Raw genomic sequence first — 23871 nt, 5'->3', positions numbered from 1 at the left:
CATGGGCGCATGCCTGCTGTATCTATTCCATGAAGCGCCGTACCGGTGCGGTGATTTGTGCAATGGAGCCGGCCCGCTAGTCGGCAAGTGGTTAAATGCAAAATGATGCGCTTTTGGTTCAATAGACTTCAATGGAGAAGCTGCAGAAAAGCATGTAGAGCTTTTTGTGTATTTTAATCTGCACAACAACAAATTGTCCAAAAAAAAAAAAAGCGTGAAAGGCACGTAAAAACGTGTGTGCAAAAAGCACTGCAGAAACGGATCAAAAGCAAACTGCATAGGTGTGAACCAGGCCTTACAGTGGGGCTCTGACCAAACTGCAAGGGTTAACTAGATGTTCAGGTCTAGGGGGCATATGAAAGAAAAGTTACTTTCCCAATCTTTTCCTCCTCTATGCTACTAGAATCCCCGAAGCACCTTCTCCCCCCATGCTCCGGTGGTCTAAAGTCTTGATATTATGAAGATCTATACAGGGACTATAGTCCTGCTTTACGCGTGATGATGCTGAAGGACAGTTCAACGCCATTGCATGGGGGAGTGGAGGATCAGGTGCTTTTACATTACTCCACAATATAAAAAGCAGCCCCACTGCAAATGAGAGTTTTTCAAGTTTCCTGGAGTTGAGCTTTAACAAAAGAGATAGCCTGATCGCTGTGTGATTTCAGAGAATATCATCAGATTCAACCCTAATTGGTTTGGCACAGGGCTGAAATGTAGTGCTCATAGGCGATATCCTGAAATTGTAGTTAATATTTAATAGTTCCATGCTCTTTTACTTTCCTATTAGAAAACATATGCTCCCATAGCATTATAACTTTGTGTATGTTCGCTAAAAAAAAAAAAAAAAACTAGTGGTTTGTCTTCTTTAATATACGATATGTAATTCACAATGGCCAGGAAACCACTTTCTTTTCATCAACCGTAGGCCGGATTTCACCACAAAAAATGATTGCCTATTCTGTTACGTGACTGCTTAGTAGTCTTTGTACTCGAGTCTATGCCAAAATCATGACACAGTGAGAGCTGAGTTACTAAAACTGGAGCGTGCAAAATGTGGTGCAGCTGTGCTGGTGTTCCTGCTAGTCCCTCTGCTTTCCTGTTAAAAAACAAAATGGTCGCATAAATCTGGGAGGGCGCACTATGACTGGGGCGCGCACCCGAGAACATCCGTGACTGCTGGGTCCTCTCAAGGATGATAGCGGCCGTTTACCACGTGATCCCTCCGTCAAATGACGGAGTGATCACTAGTAAACAAACCGGCGTCACGGTTCCTATTGGTACAGTGCGAGGGAAGAGGGGGGAGATCGGTGGCAGCAGTGCTGTGGGCTGGATGTGTAGTGCCCACAGCGCTGCTCAGTGCCTATTTCAGCCATCCTTGCTCACCCATTCATGCTCAGCATACTCATCCATCCACTCATGCTCAGCCATCCATACTCCGCATACTCATCCATCCATCCATCCATCCATACTCAGCCATCCATACTCCGCATACTCATCCATCCATACTCAGCCATCCATACTCAGCACATTCATCCATCCATGCTCAGCCATCCATACTCAGCATACTCATCCATCCATCAATGCTCAGCCATCCATACTCAGCATACTCATCCATCCATACTCATCCATACTCAGCATACTCATCCATACTCATCCATACTCAGCATACTCATCCATACTCAGCATACTCATCCATCCATCCATCCATGCTCACCCATCCATACTCAGCATACTCATCCATCCATCCATGCTCAGCCATCCATCCATCCTCAGCAATACTCATCCATCCATTCATGCTCAGCCATCCCATCCCCCCTCAGCCGTACCCATCCATACCCAGCCGTACTCAGCCGTACCCAGCCATACTCAGCTGTACCCAGCTATCCCATCTATACCCAGCCATACCCAGCAATACTCAGCCATACCCAACCGTACTCAGTCGTACTCAGCCGTACCCAGCCATCCCATCTATACCCATCCATACTCAGCCATCCCAGCCATACTCAGTCGTACCCAGCCGTACCTGGCCATACTCAGCCATCCCCATCCACGGCTCATTCATCCCCATCCACGGCTTATTCATCCCCATTCATACTCATCCATGCCACATCAGTTCTCATCCATACCACATCCATGCCACTACAGTGCCTCACAAAAGTGTAAAAGGTAGTCAAATTTAGATTTGAAACTTATGTCCCTAGAACACCTGATGGTGCTCCCTGCATGTTGGGCCTCTCTACGTGGCCATGCTGTGGAAAAGTCTCTCACATGTGGTATCGCCATACTCAGGATAGTAGAATGTGTTTTGGGGTGTAATTTGTGCTATGCATATGCTGTGTGTGAGAAATAACCTGCTAATATAACAATTTTGTGAAAAAAAAAAAAGAAATAGAAAAAAAATCTTGATTTTGCAAAGAATTGTGGGAAAAAAATACAACTTAAAAAAACTCACCATGCCTTTTACTAAATACCTTGGAATGTCTACTTTCCAAAAAGGGGTCATTTGGGGGGTATTTGTACTTTCCTAGCTTGTTAGGGTCTCAAGAAATGAGTCAGTACTTCAGGTGTGATCAATTTTCAGAGATTGGCACCATAGCTTGTGGACTCTATAACTTTCACAAAAACCAAATAATATACACCGATTTGGGTTATTTTTAGATATGTAGCGGTATAAATTTTGGCCAAAATATATGACGAAAAATTACAAATTTGCAAAATTTTATAACAGAAACGAAGAAAAATGCATTTTTTTACTGAATGGAATTTGCGATCTTTTTTCTTTTATAGCGCAAAAAATAAAAAACCCAGCGGTGATTAAATACCAGCAGTGATTAAATAAAGCTCTGTATATGGTAAAGATGAAATCAAGGAGTGTGATTTGCATTTTTCTATTTTAGCCAAGAAGTAGAGGCCTGGCAGAAAGGAGTGTCCTATGCAGAGGGGCAGAACCTGGCCCGCTATCTGATGGAAGCGCCTGCAAACTACATGACCCCTACTAAGTTTGCTCAGATATTTGAGGAGAAGTTGGGAAAGTTGGGAGGCAATGTGAAGGTCTTCACAAGGTACGTTTTGTGTCTGTGCATAATATAAAAATGTCACATGAAACAGTGAGGTTGATTTACTTAAACTATAGAGTGCAAAATCTGGTGCATCCCTGCATAGAAACCAATCAGCGTCCAAGTTTTTCTTCTTCCTTTTTTTTTTTTTTAATCAAAGTTAAATTGAAAAGGCTGAAGTTAGAAGTGGATTGGCTACCATGCACAGCTGCACCAGGTTTTAGTAAATCGACCCAAATGTTTCTCTGTTAACAGTACAAAGACTGCTTGTGTGTTGGCACTGTTTAACATGATTCCAGGAGGAAACTAAAATATAAATCATAAATTCGTTATTTTTTCACTGCCAATCGCAGAATTTAAAAAAAAAAACATTTTAATCAAATATATACATATATTTAATCAGATATTTTTGTATTAATTTTAGTTTTAAACACTTAACCAGCTCAGGGGCACATTACATACAACAAACCAAAGAAGGTAATCAGACATACAGTGACAGTTGGATACGGACACCTGTAATCGGCAGACATTCGATCATTTGGTAGCAGGGTAGAAAACGCTGCAATATCGGAGATAGATATGTATCATTTCACTTATAGCTACAGAATGTATTTTTACACAAACTCCTGTAATCCTCTGCAAGGCAACACTAAAAATTCCAATTTCAAAATTGATGGAGGTGGGTGGAAAATCTGATTGGATGCAGTCACTGTTCAGGTATTCAGACAGCTGTGAGTGCTGTGGATGTCTGAACACAATATCTAAGTGTAAGAAGTCAAACAGAGCGGCAAATGAAAAATCCTTAAGAGCCCAAAGTCTTTATTTTTTTCAACTGGTTACAACAAGCAGGGCAAGACATCTTCCCATGCTCTCTTTTGACCTATTACACTTGTATTTCTATACATGGGCAAATGTTCAATCCTTGGGAGGGGGTCGGGGTGAGCTGCCAAATACAGGCTTATTGGACTCCAGTAATGATTTTGTCCTCATTTTGAAGACCTATGAAAATTTGTCCCTCTGCCACAGCTAGCAATGCAAATTCCTCCATCCACACTGAAATCATGGTGTATATAGCTAGCTCTGTCATGAGCATTCTCTTCACATTGCAGTGCTAATGGGCACCTTTTGGGTATAACCCTTATATATATTTGTGTATTTTGCGATTTCAGCCTTTTATCTGCCATAGTACTTAAAGAGGGAGCTATGGCGTGCCCAGAGCTTATATTTTTTTAGTTGGCCACTAAAAGGTATCCCTTTTGACAATGCTTTTTTTTGTGGAAATGCAATAAAGAGTCTTAAGAATCGACATGGACAAAACAATTATTTTTTTTGTTTTTTTCTGTACTAGGTCCACCAATACTCCACTACAGTTTCCTTTTTCAGCACTTTGCAATCTCATTATTACATGTAAATGTTTGCGGTTGGTTTATTACTAATTAGGAAAATGTTTTTGATCATTTAAAAGGAGAAAAAAATAACTTGATGTTTTTTTAAATATCTCCCTAGGTCAAAGCAATGGATAGAAGAGCAACAGATGGGAGCATTTTTAAGTGTGGCCAAAGGGTCTGATGAACCTCCAGTCCTGTTGGAAATCCACTATACTGGTAGCCCTGACCCGAAGGAGCCGCCCCTGGTCTTTGTTGGGAAGGGAGTCACTTTTGACAGGTGCTGATGCTGAATAGATTGTCGGAGTTAAATGTCTTGTTGTCTCTGAAACTGATCTATGGAATTCTATATGCAAGCAATTTAACTTCTACTAAATGTTATGTAACATTTTTTGTAGTCATGTCCCAGATTATTTGTTTTGAAAAAAAAAACTATTTATTAGGATTCCCATTAAAGTGGTTGTAAACCCTGTTACATCGCTTTTACCAACAGGTAAGCCTATAATAAGGCTTACCTGTAGGTACCGTGAATATCTCTTAAACTAGGAGATATTGACTGTATCCGCACTGAAGAAACAGCCTGCTGATGACGTTTCTTCAGGAGCCTTGCCGTGCATCGCAGCTCCGGCCAATCACAGCGCCGGAGGCCGGCACTAGCTCATTATGCCTTTTGTCTTGCAGGGTGTTTTTTTTTTTTTTTTTGGAGTTTACAACCACTTTAAAAAAAAATAAAAAATACACTGCACACAAAATTAGGGGCCCATTCTGCTAACTGATCCAGTGTTACCTCCTGTTGGTAAGTTAGGTACTGCAGCTTGCCATTTTAGCTGTAAAAAGTAGCTCTGCACTGGCATGCAGTGAGCACTGTTATTTCTGTTCTGGTAGCAAGAGAAGGTTCCTGTGATTAAGAAAAAAAAAAAAAAGGGTTTCATATTCCTCCACCTTTTTGTAAATTCAAAGTTTTTTGTAACTCCCTTATTCGTAATACTTCCTGATCTTGATGACTGTTCTTTATAAATGGACGTTGAATAGCATGTTAGTCCACCTTGGCACATTCGTGCAGTTGGACATAGGAAAAAACCCAGCATATGTAAAAGGAATGTATCTTGGTTTTAAAATATTTGCATTATTTATGTTGGTATTACATTTTTGTATAACCCTTACCTTTTTCATTTCTTTTGATACCCCATCTTTTATAGAGCTGCATGATTAGTCGTTAAAGAATCAGATCGCGATTCTTCCCTCCCCGCCCCCCCTCGCAATCTTAGCAAATCCTTTTCCTATTCTATACAGAGATCTTTGCTCACAGCTGACAGCGGTCTAAAAAAAAAAAAAAAACAGGCAGCCTGCCAAGTCTCTTAGACAGAGATAAAGAGATACATTGTAACACTTAGTCCTTTTTAGATCAAAGGAATGAACATCTTCTGTAAATGAGGGAAGTTTAACCACTTAAAGACTAAACCTTTTTCTGACACTTGTTGGTTACAAGTTAAAATCTGTATTTTTTGCTAGAAAATTACTTAGAATGCCCAAACATTGTATATGGATATACAGTGGGGACAGAAAGTATTCAGACACCCTTAAATTTTTCACTCTTTGTTATATTGCAGCCATTTGTTAAAAAGTTATTTTTGTCCCTCAATAATGTACACACAGCACCCCATATTTATAGAAAAACACAGAATTGTTGACATTTTTGCAGATTTATTGAAAAAGAAAAACTGAAATATCACATGGTCCTAAGTATTCAGACCCTTTGCTGTGACACTCATATATTTAACTCAGGTGCTGTCCATTTCTTTTGATCATCCTTGAGATGGTTCTACACCTTCATTTGAGTCCAGCTGTGTTTGATTATACTGATTGGACTTGATTAGGAAAGCCACACACCTGTCTATATAAGATCTTACAGCTCACAGTGCATGTCAGAGCAAATGAGAATCATGAGGTCAAAGGAACTGCCTGAAGAGCTCAGAGACAGAATTGTGGCAAGGCACAGATCTGGCCAAGGTTACAAAAAAAATTCCTACTGCACTTAAGGTTCCTAAGAGCACAGTGGCCTTCATAATACTTAAATGGAAGACGTTTGGGATGGCCAGAACCCTTCCTAGAGCTGGCCGTCCTGCCAAACTGAGCTATCGGGGGGGAAAAGAGCCTTGGGGAGAGAGGTAAAGAAGAACCCAAAGATCACTGTGGCAGAGCTCCAGAGATGCAGTCGGGAGATGGGAGAAAGTTGTAAAAAGTCAACCATCACTGCAGCCCTCCACCAGTCTGGGCTTTATGGCAGAGTGGCCCGATGGAAGCCTCTCCTCAGTGCAAGACACATGAAAGCCCACATGGAGTTTGCGAAAAAACACCCGAAGGACTCCAAGATGGTGAGAAATAAGCTTCTCTGGTCTGATGAGACCAAGATAGAACTTTTTGGCCCTAATTCTATGGCTGTCCACCAACGTTTACCATCCAACCTGACTGAACTGGAGAGGATCTGCAAGGAGGAATGGCAGAGGATCCCCAAATCCAGGTGTGAAAAACTTGTTGCATCTTTCCCAAAAAGACTCATGGCTGTATTAGATCAAAAGGGTGCTTCTACTAAATACTGAGCAAAGGGTCTGAATACTTAGGACCATGTGATATTTCAGTTTTTCTTTTTTAATAAATCTTCAAAAATGTCAACAATTCTGTGTTTTTCTGTCAATATGGGGTGCTGTGTGTACATTAATGAGGGAAAAAAATGAACTTAAGAGCCCTTTCACACTGGGGCGGTTTGCAGGCACTATTGCGCTAATAGCGCCTGCAAACCGACCCGAAAGTGCCGCTACTTTAATTCCAGTGTGAAAGCCCCGAGGGCTTTCACACTGGAGCGATGCGCTGGCAGGACGGTAAAAAAAGTCCTTCCAGCAGCATCTTCGGAGCGGTGAAGGAGCGGTGTGTATACCGCTCCTGTACCGCTCCTGCCCTTTGAAATCAATGGCACGGCGTGGCTATACCGCCGGCAAAGCGCTTCTGCAGAGGCGCCTTGCGGTGGTATTTAACCCTTTCTCGGCCGCTAGCGAGGGGTAAAACCGCCCCGCTAGCGGCCGCATACCGATGGTAAAACACCGCTAATAATAGCGACGTTTTACCGCCGACGCCGCCCCCGCCCCAGTGTGAAAGGGCTATTAATGATTTTAGCAAATGGCTGCGAAATAACAAAGAGTGAAAAATTTAAGGGGGTCTGAATACTTTCTGTCCCCACTGTATATCCATATACAGTGTTTGGGCATTCTAAGTAATTTTCTAGCAAAAAATACAGATATACAGATTTTAACTTGTAACCAACAAGTGTCAGAAAAAGGTTTAGTCTTTAAGTGGTTAAACTTCCCTCATTTACAGACTGATGTTTATTCCTTTGATCTAAAAAGGACTAAGTGTTACAATGTTATATATATATATATATATATATATATATATATATATATATATATATATATATAAAAATTTTTTTATCCGAGACCCTAGAGAAAAAAATGGCGGTTGTTGCAATATTTAATGTCACGCTGTATTTGCGCAGCGGTCTTTCAAACGCCTTTTTTTGGGAGAAAACACACTTTAATCAATAAAAAATTAACAGTAAAGTTAGCCCAATTTTTTGTATCGTGTAAAAGATGTTACGTTGTAAGAATCGTGAGAGAATCGTGATCTTAAAAAAAAAAAAAAAAAAATAGGATTTTTATGACAGCTTACCTGTAAAATCCTTTTCTTTTGATGTACATCACGGGACACAGAGCCTTAGTAATTACTGATGGGTTATATAGGGTATCACTAGGTGATTGGACACTGGTCACACCCTAAACAGGAAGTTCAACCCCCTATATAATCCCTCCCCTTGCAGGAATACCTCAGTTTTGTAGCAAAGCAATATAAGTGTATTAGAGGGGTGGGACCTCTGTGTCCCGTGATGTACATCAAAAGAAAAGGATTTTACAGGTAAGCTGTTATAAAAATCCTATTTTCTTTCTCGTACATCACGGGACACAGAGCCTCAGTAATTACTGATGGGACGTCCCAGAGCAATGCTATCTGAGGGGAGGGGACCACACAACGTAGGGTGTAATCAGACCTGAGGACCTCGTACCGCTTGCCTGCAGCACACTACGCCCAAAGGCGATATCCTCATGCCTTCCCACATCCACCTGATAAAATTTGGTGAATGTATGGACTGAAGACCAGGTTGCGGCCTTGAAGATTTGAGCCACAGAGGCCTGGTGATGCACCGCCCAAGAAGCACCAATAGCCCTTGTGGAGTGTGCCTTGATCTGAAAAGGAGGAATTTTCTGTTTCAAACCGTAAGCTTGAATAATCATTTGTCGAATCCATTTAGAAATGGTAGATTTTGACGCTGCCTGTCCTCTATTGGGACCTTCTGGCAGCACAAACAAAACATCCGTTTTGCGAATTTGAGCAGTTTCTTTCAGATAGGCCTTGACTGCTCTTACTACATCCAAAGAATGTAGTGACCTTTCTTCCGCAGAACAGGGATCTGGAAAAAAGGAAGGCAGAACAATATCTTGGTTTAGATGAAAACCTGAAACCACTTTCGATAGGAAGCTAGGATGAGGGCGCAATACCACTCTATCCTTGTGTATGATTAAATAAGGCTCTTTACAGGAAAGAGTTGCTAATTCTGATACTCTTCTAGCAGAAGAAATGGCTACCAGAAAAATTAACTTTCTTGTTAACAAGACCAAGGGAATTTGACGTATTGGTTCAAAAGGCTGTTTCTGTAAGACTGACAGAACCAAATTCAAGTCCCAGGGGTTTAGGGGCGCCTTAACCGGAGGATTAAGATGCGTCACCCCCTGCATAAAGTTTCGGACCAAAGAATGTGAAGCAAGTGGCCGTTAAAAAAATACTGATAAGGCCGAGACCTGGCCCTTGATGGTACTCAAGGCCAGCTTCATTTCTAATCCCATTTGTAGAAAGTCAAGAATTCTACCTATTACATATTTTCTGGGATGCCAACCCCTGGATTCACACCAGGATACATAAGCTTTCCAGACTGTATGATAAATCACTCTGGAAGCTGGCTTCCTTGCATTGATTAAGGTAGAAATCACAGGACCTGAAAGCCCACGACTCTTCAGAACGTGGGTTTCAATATCAAACCGGCAAATTTAGCGTTTGTAAGGCAGGATGGAACACTGGACCTTGAGATGACAGGTCTGGACGTGATGGTAGGGTCCATGGGGATCCTACTGTCATCCTTACTATTTCTGCATACCAAGCCCTCCTGGGCCAAGCTGGGGCCACCAGAAGTACTCACTTCTTTTCCTGCCTGATCCTGCGAAGGTCGTGGCAGTAGCAGAATAAGCGGGAATGCATAAATCAGTGAGAACCGATGCCACGGAATCACCAACGCATCTGTCCCGTATGCAAGAGGATCCTTTGTCCTTGCCACAAACTTGTCTATCTTTTTGTTGAATCTGGACGCAAAGAGATCTACATCTGGAACCCCCCATCTTTGGCATATGGCCCGAAAGACGTCGGGGTGAAGAGACCATTCCCCAGGGAACAACCGCTGGCGACTTAAATAGTGGAATGAAAACTGCCCATATGCATGGCACATGCTTTTCTGCCCAGATTAAAATCTGGTTCACTTCTCTTTGAGCTGCCAGACTCCTGGTGCCTCCCTGATGATTGATATAAGCCGCTGCTGTGGCATTGCCGGACTGGATTCTGACTGGGCAACACTGTAGCCTGAGAGTCAAGGCCTTTAGGGCTAGATATGCCGCACGGATCTCCAGGATGTTGATGAGTAAGGTCCTCTCGGTTTTGGACCATACCCCTTGGACCGCAGACTGTTCCAGAACTGCTCCCAACCCGAAAGACTGGCATCTGTTGTTACCACCGTCCAGGTAACCGGTAGAAAAGATTTCCCTTTCTGCAGGCTTTCGGGTATTAACCACCAATTGAGGGTCTGATACACTGCATGAGACAGGTGCATCGGAAAATCTAATGCCTGAATTTTCTTGTTCCAGGCCGACAGGATACTGTGTTGCAGCAGTCTTGAATGAAACTGAGCATAGGGCACTGCTTCGAATGAAGCTACCATCTTTCCCAGCAGCCTCATACAAAGGCGGACTACTTGAATCAGCTCCCTTAAGGCAGTGATCTTTGCCTGAGGTAAAAATACCCTTTCCTGGCTTGTATCTTTGATCAGACCAAAATATTCCAGTCTTCTTACTGGTTTTAGGAAAGACTTCTCTAGGTTGAGAACCCAACCTAGGTGTTCCAGATACTTGACTGTGGTCATCAAGTTCCCGCTCAAACAGGCTACCGACCGGTCTATCAAGAGCAGGTCGTCTAGGTATGCTATGACAGTTATACCTTGAGCCCTTAATCTGGCCAGAGGAGGAGCCAAGATCTTTGTAAACACTCGAGGTGCAGTGGCTAGCCCGAAAGGTAGAGCCACAAACTGGAAATGGTGCCCCTCTATTTTGAAGCGCAAGAACTTTTGATGAGCAGGAAAAATGGGTATATGCAGATACGCATCTCTGATGTCTATTGATGCCAGAAATTCTCCTCCCTGCAGGATGGAGACTACTGACCGAATTGATTCCATGCGAAAGGATCGAATCCTTAGGAATCGATTCAGATCCTTTAGATCCAGAATGGGTCTGACATCCCCATTTGGCTTTTGGACCGCAAAAAGGTTGGAATAAAATCCCAATCCTTGATCCTTCGTGGGAACCACCATGATGACTTTTTGCGACAAAAGTCGCACTAACACTAGAAGGAGCGACTGCTTTTTTTCTGGATCTCTGGGGACATTTGATCTGAGGAAACGAGGAGAGGGGAATTCTTGGAACTCCAGTTTGTAACCTAGAGTTACCATGGAGATTACCCATCTGTCCTGGAAATTCTCCTGCTAGAGCTTTGAGAACTTTAGCAGTCTTCCCCCCCCCCCCACCCGAGCGAGTGGGGGCGCCCCTTCATAAAGGGGCCTTAGCGTCTTGTCTAGCAGGCTTCTTCCCCCAGGACATCTTTTGTCCCTGGGGTCGATTCTTGTTTTTAGACCCGGACAGTGGAGGCCGTCGCGACTGCCTGGAGGTTGATGCACCTGGCATTGGGGAAAGAGTCCGTTTGAAAGAGGGACGCTTACTCTTTTTCTTAACAGGTAAGAGAGTGCTTTTCCCACTAGAGATCTTTTGGATATAATTGTCTAGATCTTCTCCAAATAGCCTTGCACCACGGAAATGGAAATCCAGCCAGAAGTTTCTTACATGGTGCTTCGGCTGACCAATTTTTTAACCATAAGATTCTACGCATATGTACCAACCCAAGTGAAAGACGAGAGGTTTGCATGATAGAATCTCTGATGGCGTCAACAGCAAAACATAAGGCCGCTGGAAGGTTAGCCAACCCCTAGGCCTGCTGTTCAGGTAGAACTTTGATGACCTGCTTAACATGGTCTCTTAAGTATTGACAGACTCCAATTGCTGCCACTGCAGGTTGAACTACTGAACCTGCTAAGGAGAAAACATCCTTCAACAGGGATTCCATCTTTTTATCAATAGGATCCCTGAGCATCTGAGCATTGTCTACCGGACAAATCCAGACTTTTATTTATGGAGGAAATGGCGGCATCAACGGCCGGTATCCCCCACATCTTTGTAAGCTTTTCTTCCATAGGATAAAGTGTTTAAACATTTTTTTCTGCCTAAAAAGTTTTCATATGGGTGATCCCACTCAGAATAAATGAGCTTTTCAATTAAATTATGAACAGGAAAAGCATGTGTTGTTTGAGGAGGCTTCAGTGACCCCAAAGAAGAAGAGGGTTCTTTAACTGATTCAGACATGGGTACTTTAAATGTGGAGCGGACCAATCCAGCAAGGATCTGTACCAAGACTTTCTCATCCTGAGAAGCCGAAGAGGACCCTTCTCCACTTGATTCCTCAGAGGAGGAATCATCCATCCCATCCCGATCCTCTGAAAGGGATTCTTCTCCTTTATCCCAGAGTTCCTCAGCCTGAGGGTCCTGGGTAACAGAGGAAGACCTAATGCGTTTTCTTCCACTGAGTGAAGATGCAATTACGGCCATTAATCTTTCCTCTAAACCATTAATGGTTGAGGAAAAAACCTCCTGTGTAATGTATACAGGGGCTGAAGTGCCAGAAGCAGATGCAGCCCCTGACCACAAGGGCTCTCCCTGGCTAGCCGCTCCTGGCCCTTCAGGGGGGGAAGGTGCTGCAGAAGGGGGGTCCTCAGAACCTGAGGGAGATTCCCTAGAGCCTCTGGTTCTTGGGGTATTTGTACCTCTTCTACCCATAGTGCAAAGCAACAAGGTGGAGGTATCACAAAAAATGAACACTGACTGCTGAGCGATGTAGTCCGGCAACAGCCACTGCTACCAATGCCCAGTCTTAGTGTTCCTAAGTAAATGCTGCCTAGGGAATGTCTGTGTCCCATCTTACATGCGACCGTCAGCTCTGTGTCCCTCCATAGGCTGTGTGCACCTGAAAAGTGTGCTTCATATAGCCTTGCAGCCGGCGATGTGGGCGTCTAATCACGCCGGACGTTGCGCTGACGCTCCGCCCCCCCTCCTCTGACCACCCCCCCTCGTTTTTTTCAAAAAACAGCGCTTTCCCGCGCGACTGACCCTCCGGGACAAGTGTGGAGGGGAGGCTGGGGGTGGAGGAGGAAGGAGAGAGGCCGGCAGGTGATGGGGTCTTCCATATGTAATGGCGGCGGTGATAGAGCGGTATACAACTGCCTCACAGACCAACTGCGGCCCCCCCAATCTTGGGGGGAATATCCCTGAGGAGAGCCCCCCATCCCATCCTACCTGGAGCTCGGCTGGAGGAGCTTGTGCAGCGTGAAACACTGAGACAGACAATCAGCATGAGAAGGTATGTGCTCTTGGCATCCCCGGTGGAGACAATAGGCATAGCATACATTTACTTAAAGGAGAAACCTACTAGAATTAAAAAATTTGGTGGAATCTCCCTTACCTTATCCAGCTGCAGGGTTCTGTTATACAGACCCAATCTTCACCTCTCACGGTGGGCTCAGTTTGGAAAACCTTCAGAGACTGGGGCCCCCTACGGATAGGGGGATCCGCAGTTCTGGGCCTGTAAAGCACCTGGCCAAGAATTAGGCTAGAAAAAACAAATTCTGAAATGCGGGGTCCAGCTCTCTAAAAAGAGGAAGCGTTACAGGTAAAACCTTGTTTGTTTCTTCAGACACGAGGCCCGGGTACCATCCAATTCGGCCTAGAAAGGACACTTTAAAATGGATCCGGTTCGCCTGGCTTGCCCCAGTATAGGATTAGGATAGTCCCTTTGGAGCTCAGCACAGGACATCTTTACAAGTCCAACACCTAAGACACTGGCGAAAAAACTGAGGTATCCCTGTAAGGGGAGGGATTATGTAGGGGGTTGAACTTCCTGTTTAGGGTGTGACCAGTGTCCAATCACCTAGTGATACCCTGTATAACCCATCAGTAATTACTGAGGCTCTGTGTCCCGTGATGTACGAGAAAGAAATTGTGATTCTCATTTTGGCCAGAATCGTGCAGCTCTACCATCTTATTTTTCTAATTCTTTTTTGTTTTTTTATTTATTTTTTTTCTTTTTAGTGGTGGGATTTCTATAAAACCATCGTCTGGAATGGATGCAATGAGAGCAGATATGGGTGGAGCTGCTACTGTCTCTTCTGCCATATTAACTGCTGCAACACTAAAGTTGCCCATCAATCTGATTGGTAGGTTAATGTGGCATGCTTTAATATGTGTGGTATGAACACAAGTAAACACAAGTAAAAATCAGTTAAAACAGAAGTATGTTTTTTGTTCTTTTTTTTTGTTTTTTGTTTTTTAAATAAACATTTTATACTCTCCTAGGTGGATGCAGCATTGATTCGATGCTGCATCTGTCACCTGCTGTTTCTAAGACTGAGTACTGAGCGATCAAAGATCACTGTTTGCTTATTTCTTGGTCTTCCCTGAGCAAAGAGCCAGTGACTGTCAGTCGCCAGCTCCCAGTTCTGCCCCTTAAGTGCTCACATGAGCACTAGGCTGTAAAGGCGACAGAAGCAGCTGGTTCAAGCATCTGGGTGGACCCTAACTGTAAACTCGGGACCGATCCAGAGCCTGGACCGGCTGAGTGACATCAGTCAACAGCGTGCTTTAGCCCGCTGAGAGCTAAAAATGGGTCACAGAAGTGCAGATCAGAGCGCTTGCCTTTACACACATGAACTTTAATGGGATCCCAGTCTTAGTCCATGGGGTTCAACATTGAGTTGGCCCACCCTTTACAGCTATAACAGCTTCAACTCTTCTGGGAAGGCTGTCCACAAGGTTTAGGAGTGTCTATTCTTCCAGAAGTGCGATTGTGAGGTCAGGCACTGATGTTGGATGAGAAGGCCTGGCTCGCAGTCTCTGCTCTAATTCATCCCAAAGGTGTTCTATCGGGTTGAGGTTAGGACAGTCAAGTTCCTCCACCCCAACTCGCTCATTTTAAAAGAGCTGAAGCTGAAGGGTGGGTCAACTCAATATTGAACCCTACAGACTAAGACTGGCATGCCATTAAAGTTTATGTGCGTGTAAAGGCAGGTGTCCCAATACTTTTGGTAAATATAGTATATACTCCTGTGCTCCCCAGGAGAAGTATACTCCTTTAACTAAAAGTGCTGCCATTTGGCCTGGTGGTATTTGATGGAAAGCAGAGTAAAGCTGGCCACACAGCAAATTTTGTTGTTATCTGATGCACATAAGTATGCATCTCCATCCCTATTTAACAATTGCAAAACATTATTTGTTTGCCCATGGGGCTTTAAAACAAAGCACATCACCAACACACAAATTAATTAGACATAAAATAACAATTTATTGATCTATACACAACAACCTCAATACATACATAAGAGATTGATTAATATTAGAAAGCTGATTTGCTAGATTTCAGTATGTATCTATGTAAAGCATACACTATATTTGTGTGCCATTCCATCAAACTGTTCTCATAAATGTAGCCATACAGTCAAATAATGAGACCGCATCCCATATTGCAATATTTTCATGTACATAAATTCACTTTCTGAGGAGTGGATGCTACTAACAAGAGGAAAAACAAAATAACATCAAAACAATTGCTGCAGAAAGTGGTACCTAATCTAAAGGGACAAAATTAATATTAAATCATATCTAAAGTCTAAAAAAAAAACATCTACAGTCCAATGAGTGACCCCACAGCTTAGCAAAGAATACAGCAGATTGTGTTTAGTACTGCACAAGTAGGCAAAATGTATTGATCTGTTAGAGGAAGTGTTTTGGCATGTCCTCTCCCATCCTGTATGGCTGTAAGTCTTGTACAGTTCATCTAAAAAGGAATTACTTGGCCAGTTTGTTTATTGAATCCATTAAAGGCTGTAAAAACAGAGATTATTTCTAAGGTCCTTAGACTTTGACACCAGAACACATTTAATTTGTTCAATGTTCAGAAGAGATTGATACATTGATTTGCATTGCAAATTTTCTTCAGGTTTGGCTCCACTGTGTGAAAATATGCCCAACGGCAGAGCAAATAAACCCGGTGATGTTGTGAGAGCAAAGAATGGAAAGACGATTCAGGTAAAACACTTGCTGGCTTTAAAGTGGAAGTTCACTTTTTCAGAAAAAGGTATACGTACACCCTTCCCACTCCCCCAAAGTCCGCGCCATTTACCACCATGAGTGATGAGCTGGCAGTGCCCACACAGCCAGTGTAGCAGTCCAGGGATTTGAAATCCTCACTCTTCTCCCCCTTCTTTCTGTAGAGCTTCTGGTTAGGATCAGAGCAGTTCTGATTGGGTCGGCACTGGCACAGCAAATCACTCCGATCTGTCCTGGAAGCCAGAAACAAGGGGGAGAAGAATGGGGACTTCAAATCCCCAGGCTGCTACACTGGCTGCAGGGGCATGGACAGCTCATCACCCACAGAGGTGAGTACATCAGGGACTAGAGGGAGGGAAGGGTGTTGTGTGTTCACCTTTTCATTTTTTCTGAAAAAGAAAAAACATTTTTAAAGGGGAATGTACAGTCTACTTTTAGAAAGTGGCAGTGTCTGCACATAGTTGACACCCTCCACCCCCCCCCCCCGGCATGTATACTTGAGCCCTTTCTAATTGAATGGTTGAATGGGGCTTCTGGGTATGTTGGAACTTGTGACCTTCCCTATTTCAGAGCGTTCAGGTCTGAGCACTCAATTAATAGGCCTGAACTCTGTCATGTAGATGGGGATGCCGTGATGTCATCCTATCTAATTTCTAAAACGTTTAGTGAGTGAGGGAGCATGGCTGGGTATGTATACATGCTTGGAGGGGTAAACTATGCATGAACAATGTTGTATTGCACAGCTAAAGTGTCTCTGTACAGAGATCAGCATTTTCTATGAGTGTTGCTATGATGATTCTGGTCCTGGTGATCATGATTACCATAGCTTTAGCGAGGATAGTTAGCTCTATAAAAGTTTGTAGGGAGGGTTGCTTCAGTTCAAACAATAACTTCTGAACTGCTGATTTAACTTACCGTATTGCTGTAGTCAGACTGTTGTCCCATTGCATAATTGTTAAACCCCCTATGCTTCAATACAAGTTCAAATTTGGTAAACCTAAACATTCTGTGACAGGTGGACAACACTGATGCTGAAGGGCGACTGCTGTTGGCTGATGCCCTTTGTTATGCACATGATTTCAACGCACGAGCCATCGTAAATGCAGCAACGCTAACTGGTATGTACTGTATATGCTGGTATTGAATAGTACAATGCAGAAACTATAAAAATAGGCTTTGAGTTATTTTTGAGCTTTATTTCTGACTTTTGACCTGCTATGGTAGATCTGCCAATAAATAACAATGTAACTAACTGGATGTGGACCACACATGCAAAGTCATTTTTGGATCTAGGGATTGCAAAGGTGTTACTGATATGTAAATTTGATTTGCCCATTGACTACCTCCATGATTATGCACATTTAGCTGGAGCTGAACATCTCGATGGTGTCTAGTGCAGGGTCATTATGCTCTCATGGCTCACGTGGTTCCCTACCCGAGATTCCTTTTAAAAATCCGCAACGTACCTTACTACTGGCTAAAAACTGGTTGTCCTCGCTGACTGGTAGGAAAGTATAGAGGGGTTGGTCACAATATACATTTCAGCCTCTTAAGTTGTTGTTTTCACATAATAGTGTGTCCTGGGTAAGGGAGCACTCAGGGAGTTTCACAAGTTATTGAAATTGAATTCATCCTGCAAATGGAATAAATCTTGGAAACCTGAACTGAGAAAATTAAAGCTAATATTGCTGACTCTACTGAAAATGCTAATTGCTTGACTGTCATGATGTCCAATGGCTTCAATACTTTGATTGTCTGACCTGAAATATGCAGATCAGGTGTTCTGACACCACTTGCTATGTACCTTTTTCAATGTCAGTGATTTAAGAGTATCATAGGCAGAGATGACCACACAACTAGCATATGCAATGAGGTCAGGTGAGATAAGTGCCCATATTCCTCTCTGCTTACAGTACACTTTCTTGCAGGTGCTATGGACGTGGCTCTGGGATCTGCTGCTACTGGTGTGTTCACCAATTCTTCCTGGCTGTGGACTCATCTTCAAGAGGTTCAGAGTTTTTTATTTCCTTTTTTACAGAACTGTGCAGTTTACAAATACATTCACACAATGATATGTAAACTGTAATTATTATAATAGCTGGTCTAAGGTACAGGGAATGGAGATGTGAATGCCATGTATAAATCAGGCTTGATTTTTTATTCATGGTCCCATAATTCATACAAAACGCCACCTCCTCGAATATTCCAACCGTTTTTGTTAGATTGAAAAATCTTTTCTGTGCACACTTCTGATCCTGGTTTAACTTCATTAATAAGCTTTTTACTTCCCTAACTTTAAAAGCACTGACTTTTTTCTGAAATACCTCTTTGGTGAACTGAATTGCTCTTGTTGGATATGAGAATGGGGTGAGGGCAGACTTGGCAAAGAAGTCAGAGGTATGAGGCCTAAGAGAGATTCCCTTTCAAAGACATTCATAGAGCGGGCTCCCCTTGCTAAAAAGGTAATAAAAAAGCATCAAACAGAACAGTATAGCTACTCCCAGTCCTGCCGTGTTCTGCCTTCTCATTTGTTTGACAGCAACATTTGGGTTAACTATATAAGTGTGGCACTTTCTACAACCTATTGGAAAAGCAATCTGCTATAGATTGCTTTTCTGAGGGTGGTAGAGCAGTAGTTGCAGGGATTTAGTAAGCGATACTGCTGCCTCCTGAATGTCTGTTTTCACAAGTCATCTTCCAGGGCAGCATCTGAGAGGGAGGGCTCCTCCCATCTGCAAGCAAGAAACGCAATGTCCGCCATTATAAAAAATTCATACATACCTGCATGTCTCAGTTCTTGTGTTTCCTCTGGACCACCAGAATCAACATGCAGTTTATTTTTCTCCAAGGTTCTCTGCTAGTTGCAAGGGCCTCCCTGTTTAGTTGCTTCCACTGTCCTCTGGGAAGGTCAGGCAGCATAGGAGAAGAGTGTAGGAAGGACCCCTCCAGGAATTTCCTTCATTACTACTTTCAGCCTGAGGTTTCACTGGGGAGTCAGCAACCAGATTTTTTATTTTTTTTAAATAGGGATTCTAAATGGGATTACCTTGCTGCAACTGTGAGCCAATGGATTAACTTTTTTTTTTACAGGAGGCGTGTACAGCCCCCTCCTAGCTGTATGTTTATCTTTTAGGTGGGCAGTCAAATGCTGGAAAAGGGGGAGGATTAGTGAGTGATAGACACGCACAGTACACTTTTTTTTTTTTTTCTTCTTGTTCTTCGTTCTCCATCACTTATAAAAACAATCTGTGCCAAAATGTGGTTTGATTGTTATTTATACATTTATGTAAGCAATATACTATAAAATGCTCACTTACAGGCGTGTGAAAATTGTTGACTTTTTTTTTTTTTTTTTTACAGATAGACATTTGATTTTTATTCTAGCAATGCCTATAAATAAATATGATATACTTGAATAAGAACACTTAGAAAATGTGCCTTTTCAGTCATTGAAACACACCATTGGCATCAAAAGCTGATATTGCCCCCTGTAGCAAAAATTACTTTTACAATATATTTTTACTTTAACAATTACGTTTTGTATAACTGCCCACCAGTTAAACTTTTGACCACTTCTCCAAGCAAAATTCCTTCAGTTGAAAGCTGTTGGTGGGTTTTCTTCCATGAACTGCTGGTTTCAAAAGCATTCTACAAAATTTCAATCAGAATCAAACTAGGGCTTTGATTAGAGCAGTCTACATAGCCTTCTATTTATTCTTTTTGAGTCATTCCATGGTGGATTTGCTGGTGTGCTTCAAGACATTATTGTGTGGAAAGACTCCTTTTTAGCTTAACTTATATTTTTTCACAAATAAGCCCACTCTGATGCAGAACATATTGTTGACTTGACTGTGAGCTGCCCAGGCAGAAAAGCAATTGCAAACCATAACATTTTCACCAACATGCTTCACAGTTGTTCAAGGTTCTTCTCTTGAAATTCTGTTTTCAGTTGGTGGCAAACATACCTGCTGTTACTGGGACAAAACAGCTCTCTTTGATTTGTCAGTCTTTAGCACATTGTTCCAGGAGGCCTTATCTTTGCTTATACAGTGGGGTAAATAATTATTTGATCCCCTGCAGATTTTTTAAGTTTACCCACTTACATAGAAATGAAGGGTCTATAATTGTTATCATAGGTGTATTTTAAATGCTAGGGACTGAATATCAACCAAAAAATCCAGAAAAAACACCTGATACAAATGTTATAAATTGAGTTGCAGTTCAATGAGTAAAATAAGTATTTGATCCCCAAGCAACCAACAATGATTCTGGCTCCCACAGACTGGCTATAGTATGTGCTCATGTGGTACACAGAATAGTCCTGTCAATTTAAAAAGGTGCTCCCAACGACAACTCTTTATGTTTAAAAGACACCTGTCCACAGAATTTTTTTCTTCCATTCAAACCTCACCATCATGGGCAAGGCCAAAGAGCTGTCAAAGGATGTCAGGGACAAGATTGTTGACCTGCACAAGGCTGGAATGGGCTACAAGACCATCAGCAAGAAGCTTGGTGAGGAGACAACGATTATTCGCAAATGGAAGAAATACAAAATACTCATCAATTGCCCTCGGTCTGGAGCTCCATGCAAATTTCCGCCTCATGGGGTAAGGATGATCATGAGAAAAGTGAGGGATCAGCCCAAAACTACACAGGAGGAGTTTGTGAATGATCTCAAGGCAGTTGGGACCACAGTCACCAAACAAACCATTGATAACACAATTCACCACCATGGATTGAAAACCTGCAGCGTCCACAAGGTCCCCCTCTTTTTTAAGAAGGCACATGTACAGGTCTGTCTGGAGTTTGCCAATGAACAACTAAATGATTCAGAGAAGGATTGGGAGAAAGTGCTTTGCTCAGATGAGACCAAAATTGAGCTCTTTGGCATTAACTTGACTCGCCGTGTTTGGAAGAAGAAAAATGCTGACTATGACCCACCCTAAGAACACCGTCCCTACAGTCAAGCACGAAGGTGGAAACATTCTGCTTTGGGGCTGTTTTTCTGCTAAAGGTACAGACTTTGCCACATTGAGGGGCCAATGGATGGGGCCATGTATTGTGTAATCTTGGATGAGAACCTTTTTCCCTCAGCCAGAACACTGAAGATGGGTCGTGGATAGGTCTTCCAGGATTACAATGACCCAAAACGTACCACCAAAGCAACAAAAGAGTGGCTCAAGAAGAAGCACATTAAGGTCATGGAGTGGCCTATAGAAAATTTATGGAAGCAATTGAAACTTTGAGTTGCCAAGTGACAGCCAAGAAACCTTAAGGATTTAGAGAAAATCTGTAAAGAAGAGTGGATCAAAATCCCTCCTGATGTGTGTAAACCTGGTAACCAACTACAAGAAACGTCTTACCTCTGTGCTTGCCAACAAGGGTTTCTCCACCAAGTACTAAGTCATGTTTTGCTTTGGGATTAAATACTTATTGTACTCACTGAACTACAACTCAGTTTATATAATGTGTTTTTTTTTCTGGATTTTTGGTTGGTATTCTGTCTCTATCATTTAAAATACACCTATGTTAAAAATTATAGACCCTTCATTTCTTTGTAAGTGAGCAAACTTACAAAATCTGCAGATCAAATAATTATTTTTCCCTATTGTGTTTTCAGTCGCAGACTGTACGCTTCAATATTCTTTTTTTGGACAGCAAAGGCTTTTTCTTCAAACACCTATTATGCAGGTTGCATCGGTACAATCTATTTCTGATTTCTAGATGTATGCACTTTGACCCACACTGTTGCAAGAGTTACCTGAACACCCCAAAATGAAGTTGTAGGGTTCTTGGAGACTTCTTTTAGCATCAAAGAATCAGCTCTTCAGCTAAATTTGGCTGGCCAATCCCGGACTAATTAGTTGTTTAACGTCCATGCCACTTATAGATGAGAGTGGAATGATTGCTTTCAAATCATTTGGTCATCTTTTTAAATATGTTGCCAGACTCCTAGGCATTCACAATTTTTTTTTTTCTGGGGACCCTAGAGAGCTCTCTTGGTCGTGGCAGGATGACTCTACACATGTCAATAGCAAATACCCCAGATATCTGAGGTTTAAATAAGACGTGTTCCAGCTGTGTACTCCCAAATGAAGTTCTAATCCTTGGCACCTAATCGGGAACACCGGATTGTAATTTTATGGATGCATCCCTCTAAATCTCTTTTGGCCATACTTCTTTTGTGGGTCACAGGAGTGCACTTAGTTCTGCGATTCTGTGACACAGAATCGGCTAACAGTGGGCTAAAATCTTCTGACGTCACAGAGCTGGTCCAGGCTCTGGAGGGATCCCGACAATAAATGTCTGACTGGACAATGGCTCGGCCTCTCAGCATGTTCTATTGGTTTAATTATTGATGGTCAGAAGTTATCCTTTTAAAACCCATTAATCTGTGTTTTCTAAACTTGTTGCATTAATTGTTTTCAGGCCAGTGCTGTGACAGGGGACCGAGTATGGAGGATGCCTCTCTTTGAGCACTATAGTAAACAAGTGACAGAGTCTGCCCTTGCTGACCTTAATAATGTTGGAAAATACAGCAGGTATGATGGCTTTAAATGAATGAATGAAAGCTTTCCCCCTTTTTTTTTTTTTTTTGTACCCACACTTGGTGGTAGCCTTTGGAGCTAACTGTATGCATAGCAAAATTAAGTTGTAACGACAGGGACTGGTGTGACTGTATAGTATGTAAATTTTTGGATAAATTGTCAGCGCGATATGCCTGTAATAAGTAAATACATTAGGTAAAATTGCAGTGTTATATATTATATGCCAGCAATATAATTCAATCAGGTTCAAATACCATTTCTTTGACCTTATCTGTCAATCAGCACAGTTTGCATTAATAATGGCAGCACAACATAATGCTATGGCCATTTGAGAAAACCTACTTATATAAAAGAAAAAACTATTTTTAGTCCAGGACAACGAATAACATCTGCACCAGTTGACTTTAGAGATTAAAGCCTAACTCCTGACAATTTTTATGGATATAAAGTGGAGAAAAGTTTCTATTTCTATGACCGCATTGGGGAGATTTTGCTATAGTGCCTGTGATGCCCTTACAAGAAATAAGGGATGCAATTATCACTAGGCAAGTTATCTTTTTTTTTTTTTTTAGGTCCCCGATTAACCAATCAGTTCCTGTAACGATGGGAAATAAAATTAGATCTTCCTGATGGGGACATGGATAAAAACTTGGCAGGGGATTTATCACTTTCCCACTCTATTCAGAATACAAGGTTTTGGCTTTACTATTAGTCTACATGCAGTGTTGGGGGAGCAGAGGCAGGTGCTTTGTTGAGGAGCTGAAGTCACTGGGGTCTATAAGAGGCTTAAGATGTCACTGGCAGTCTCAACTCAAGACTGCAAATCTCAGCAGTATCGTAGAAGTAGACTAACTTTTATGGTACGTTGCAGGTCTGGAGGAGCGTGTACTGCAGCGGCATTCCTGAAGCAGTTTGTTACCATGCCTCATTGGGCTCATCTAGACATCGCTGGCGTCATGTCAAACAAGGATGAGGTTCCTTACATGCGCAAAGGAATGGCAGGGCGCCCCACAAGGACCTTGACTGAATTTGCTGATCGCCTCAGTAAAGACAAGAACCCATCATAATGCTGAATGGAATAGACCGGCAGACAGTATTGGAGATCTTCTAGGCATAATGAACTTTATATTTACTTTAAAAGACCTAACATTTTCTATCTTTTTATTACTAACACATCATCCAACATAAACATGTACATGTTCATAGCATTTTATGGACAATAAATACAACAAACCATAGAAGTAAACGTAAA

General features: G+C 42.3%; 1 protein-coding gene across 1 annotated transcript in view; it reads left to right on the top strand.

Moving 5' to 3' along the window:
- The window catches only part of LAP3 (leucine aminopeptidase 3), a 36579-nt gene extending 12708 nt beyond the window's left edge, over positions 1-23871 (top strand). The window contains exons 6-13 of the mRNA XM_073609597.1: positions 2898-3062; positions 4563-4721; positions 14059-14183; positions 15962-16050; positions 17087-17189; positions 18000-18079; positions 22501-22613; positions 23491-23871. Of these exons, the coding sequence (XP_073465698.1) occupies positions 2898-3062; positions 4563-4721; positions 14059-14183; positions 15962-16050; positions 17087-17189; positions 18000-18079; positions 22501-22613; positions 23491-23686 (1030 nt within the window). The 3' untranslated portion in view covers positions 23687-23871. The remainder of the gene's footprint in view (positions 1-2897; positions 3063-4562; positions 4722-14058; positions 14184-15961; positions 16051-17086; positions 17190-17999; positions 18080-22500; positions 22614-23490) is intronic.

Source organism: Aquarana catesbeiana, linkage group LG01 (assembly GCF_042186555.1).
Source record: "Aquarana catesbeiana isolate 2022-GZ linkage group LG01, ASM4218655v1, whole genome shotgun sequence".
Taxonomy (NCBI): domain Eukaryota; kingdom Metazoa; phylum Chordata; class Amphibia; order Anura; family Ranidae; genus Aquarana; species Aquarana catesbeiana.
The sequence above is the reverse complement of the archived record's forward strand: the minus strand, read 5'-3'. Positions and strand labels throughout refer to the sequence as shown.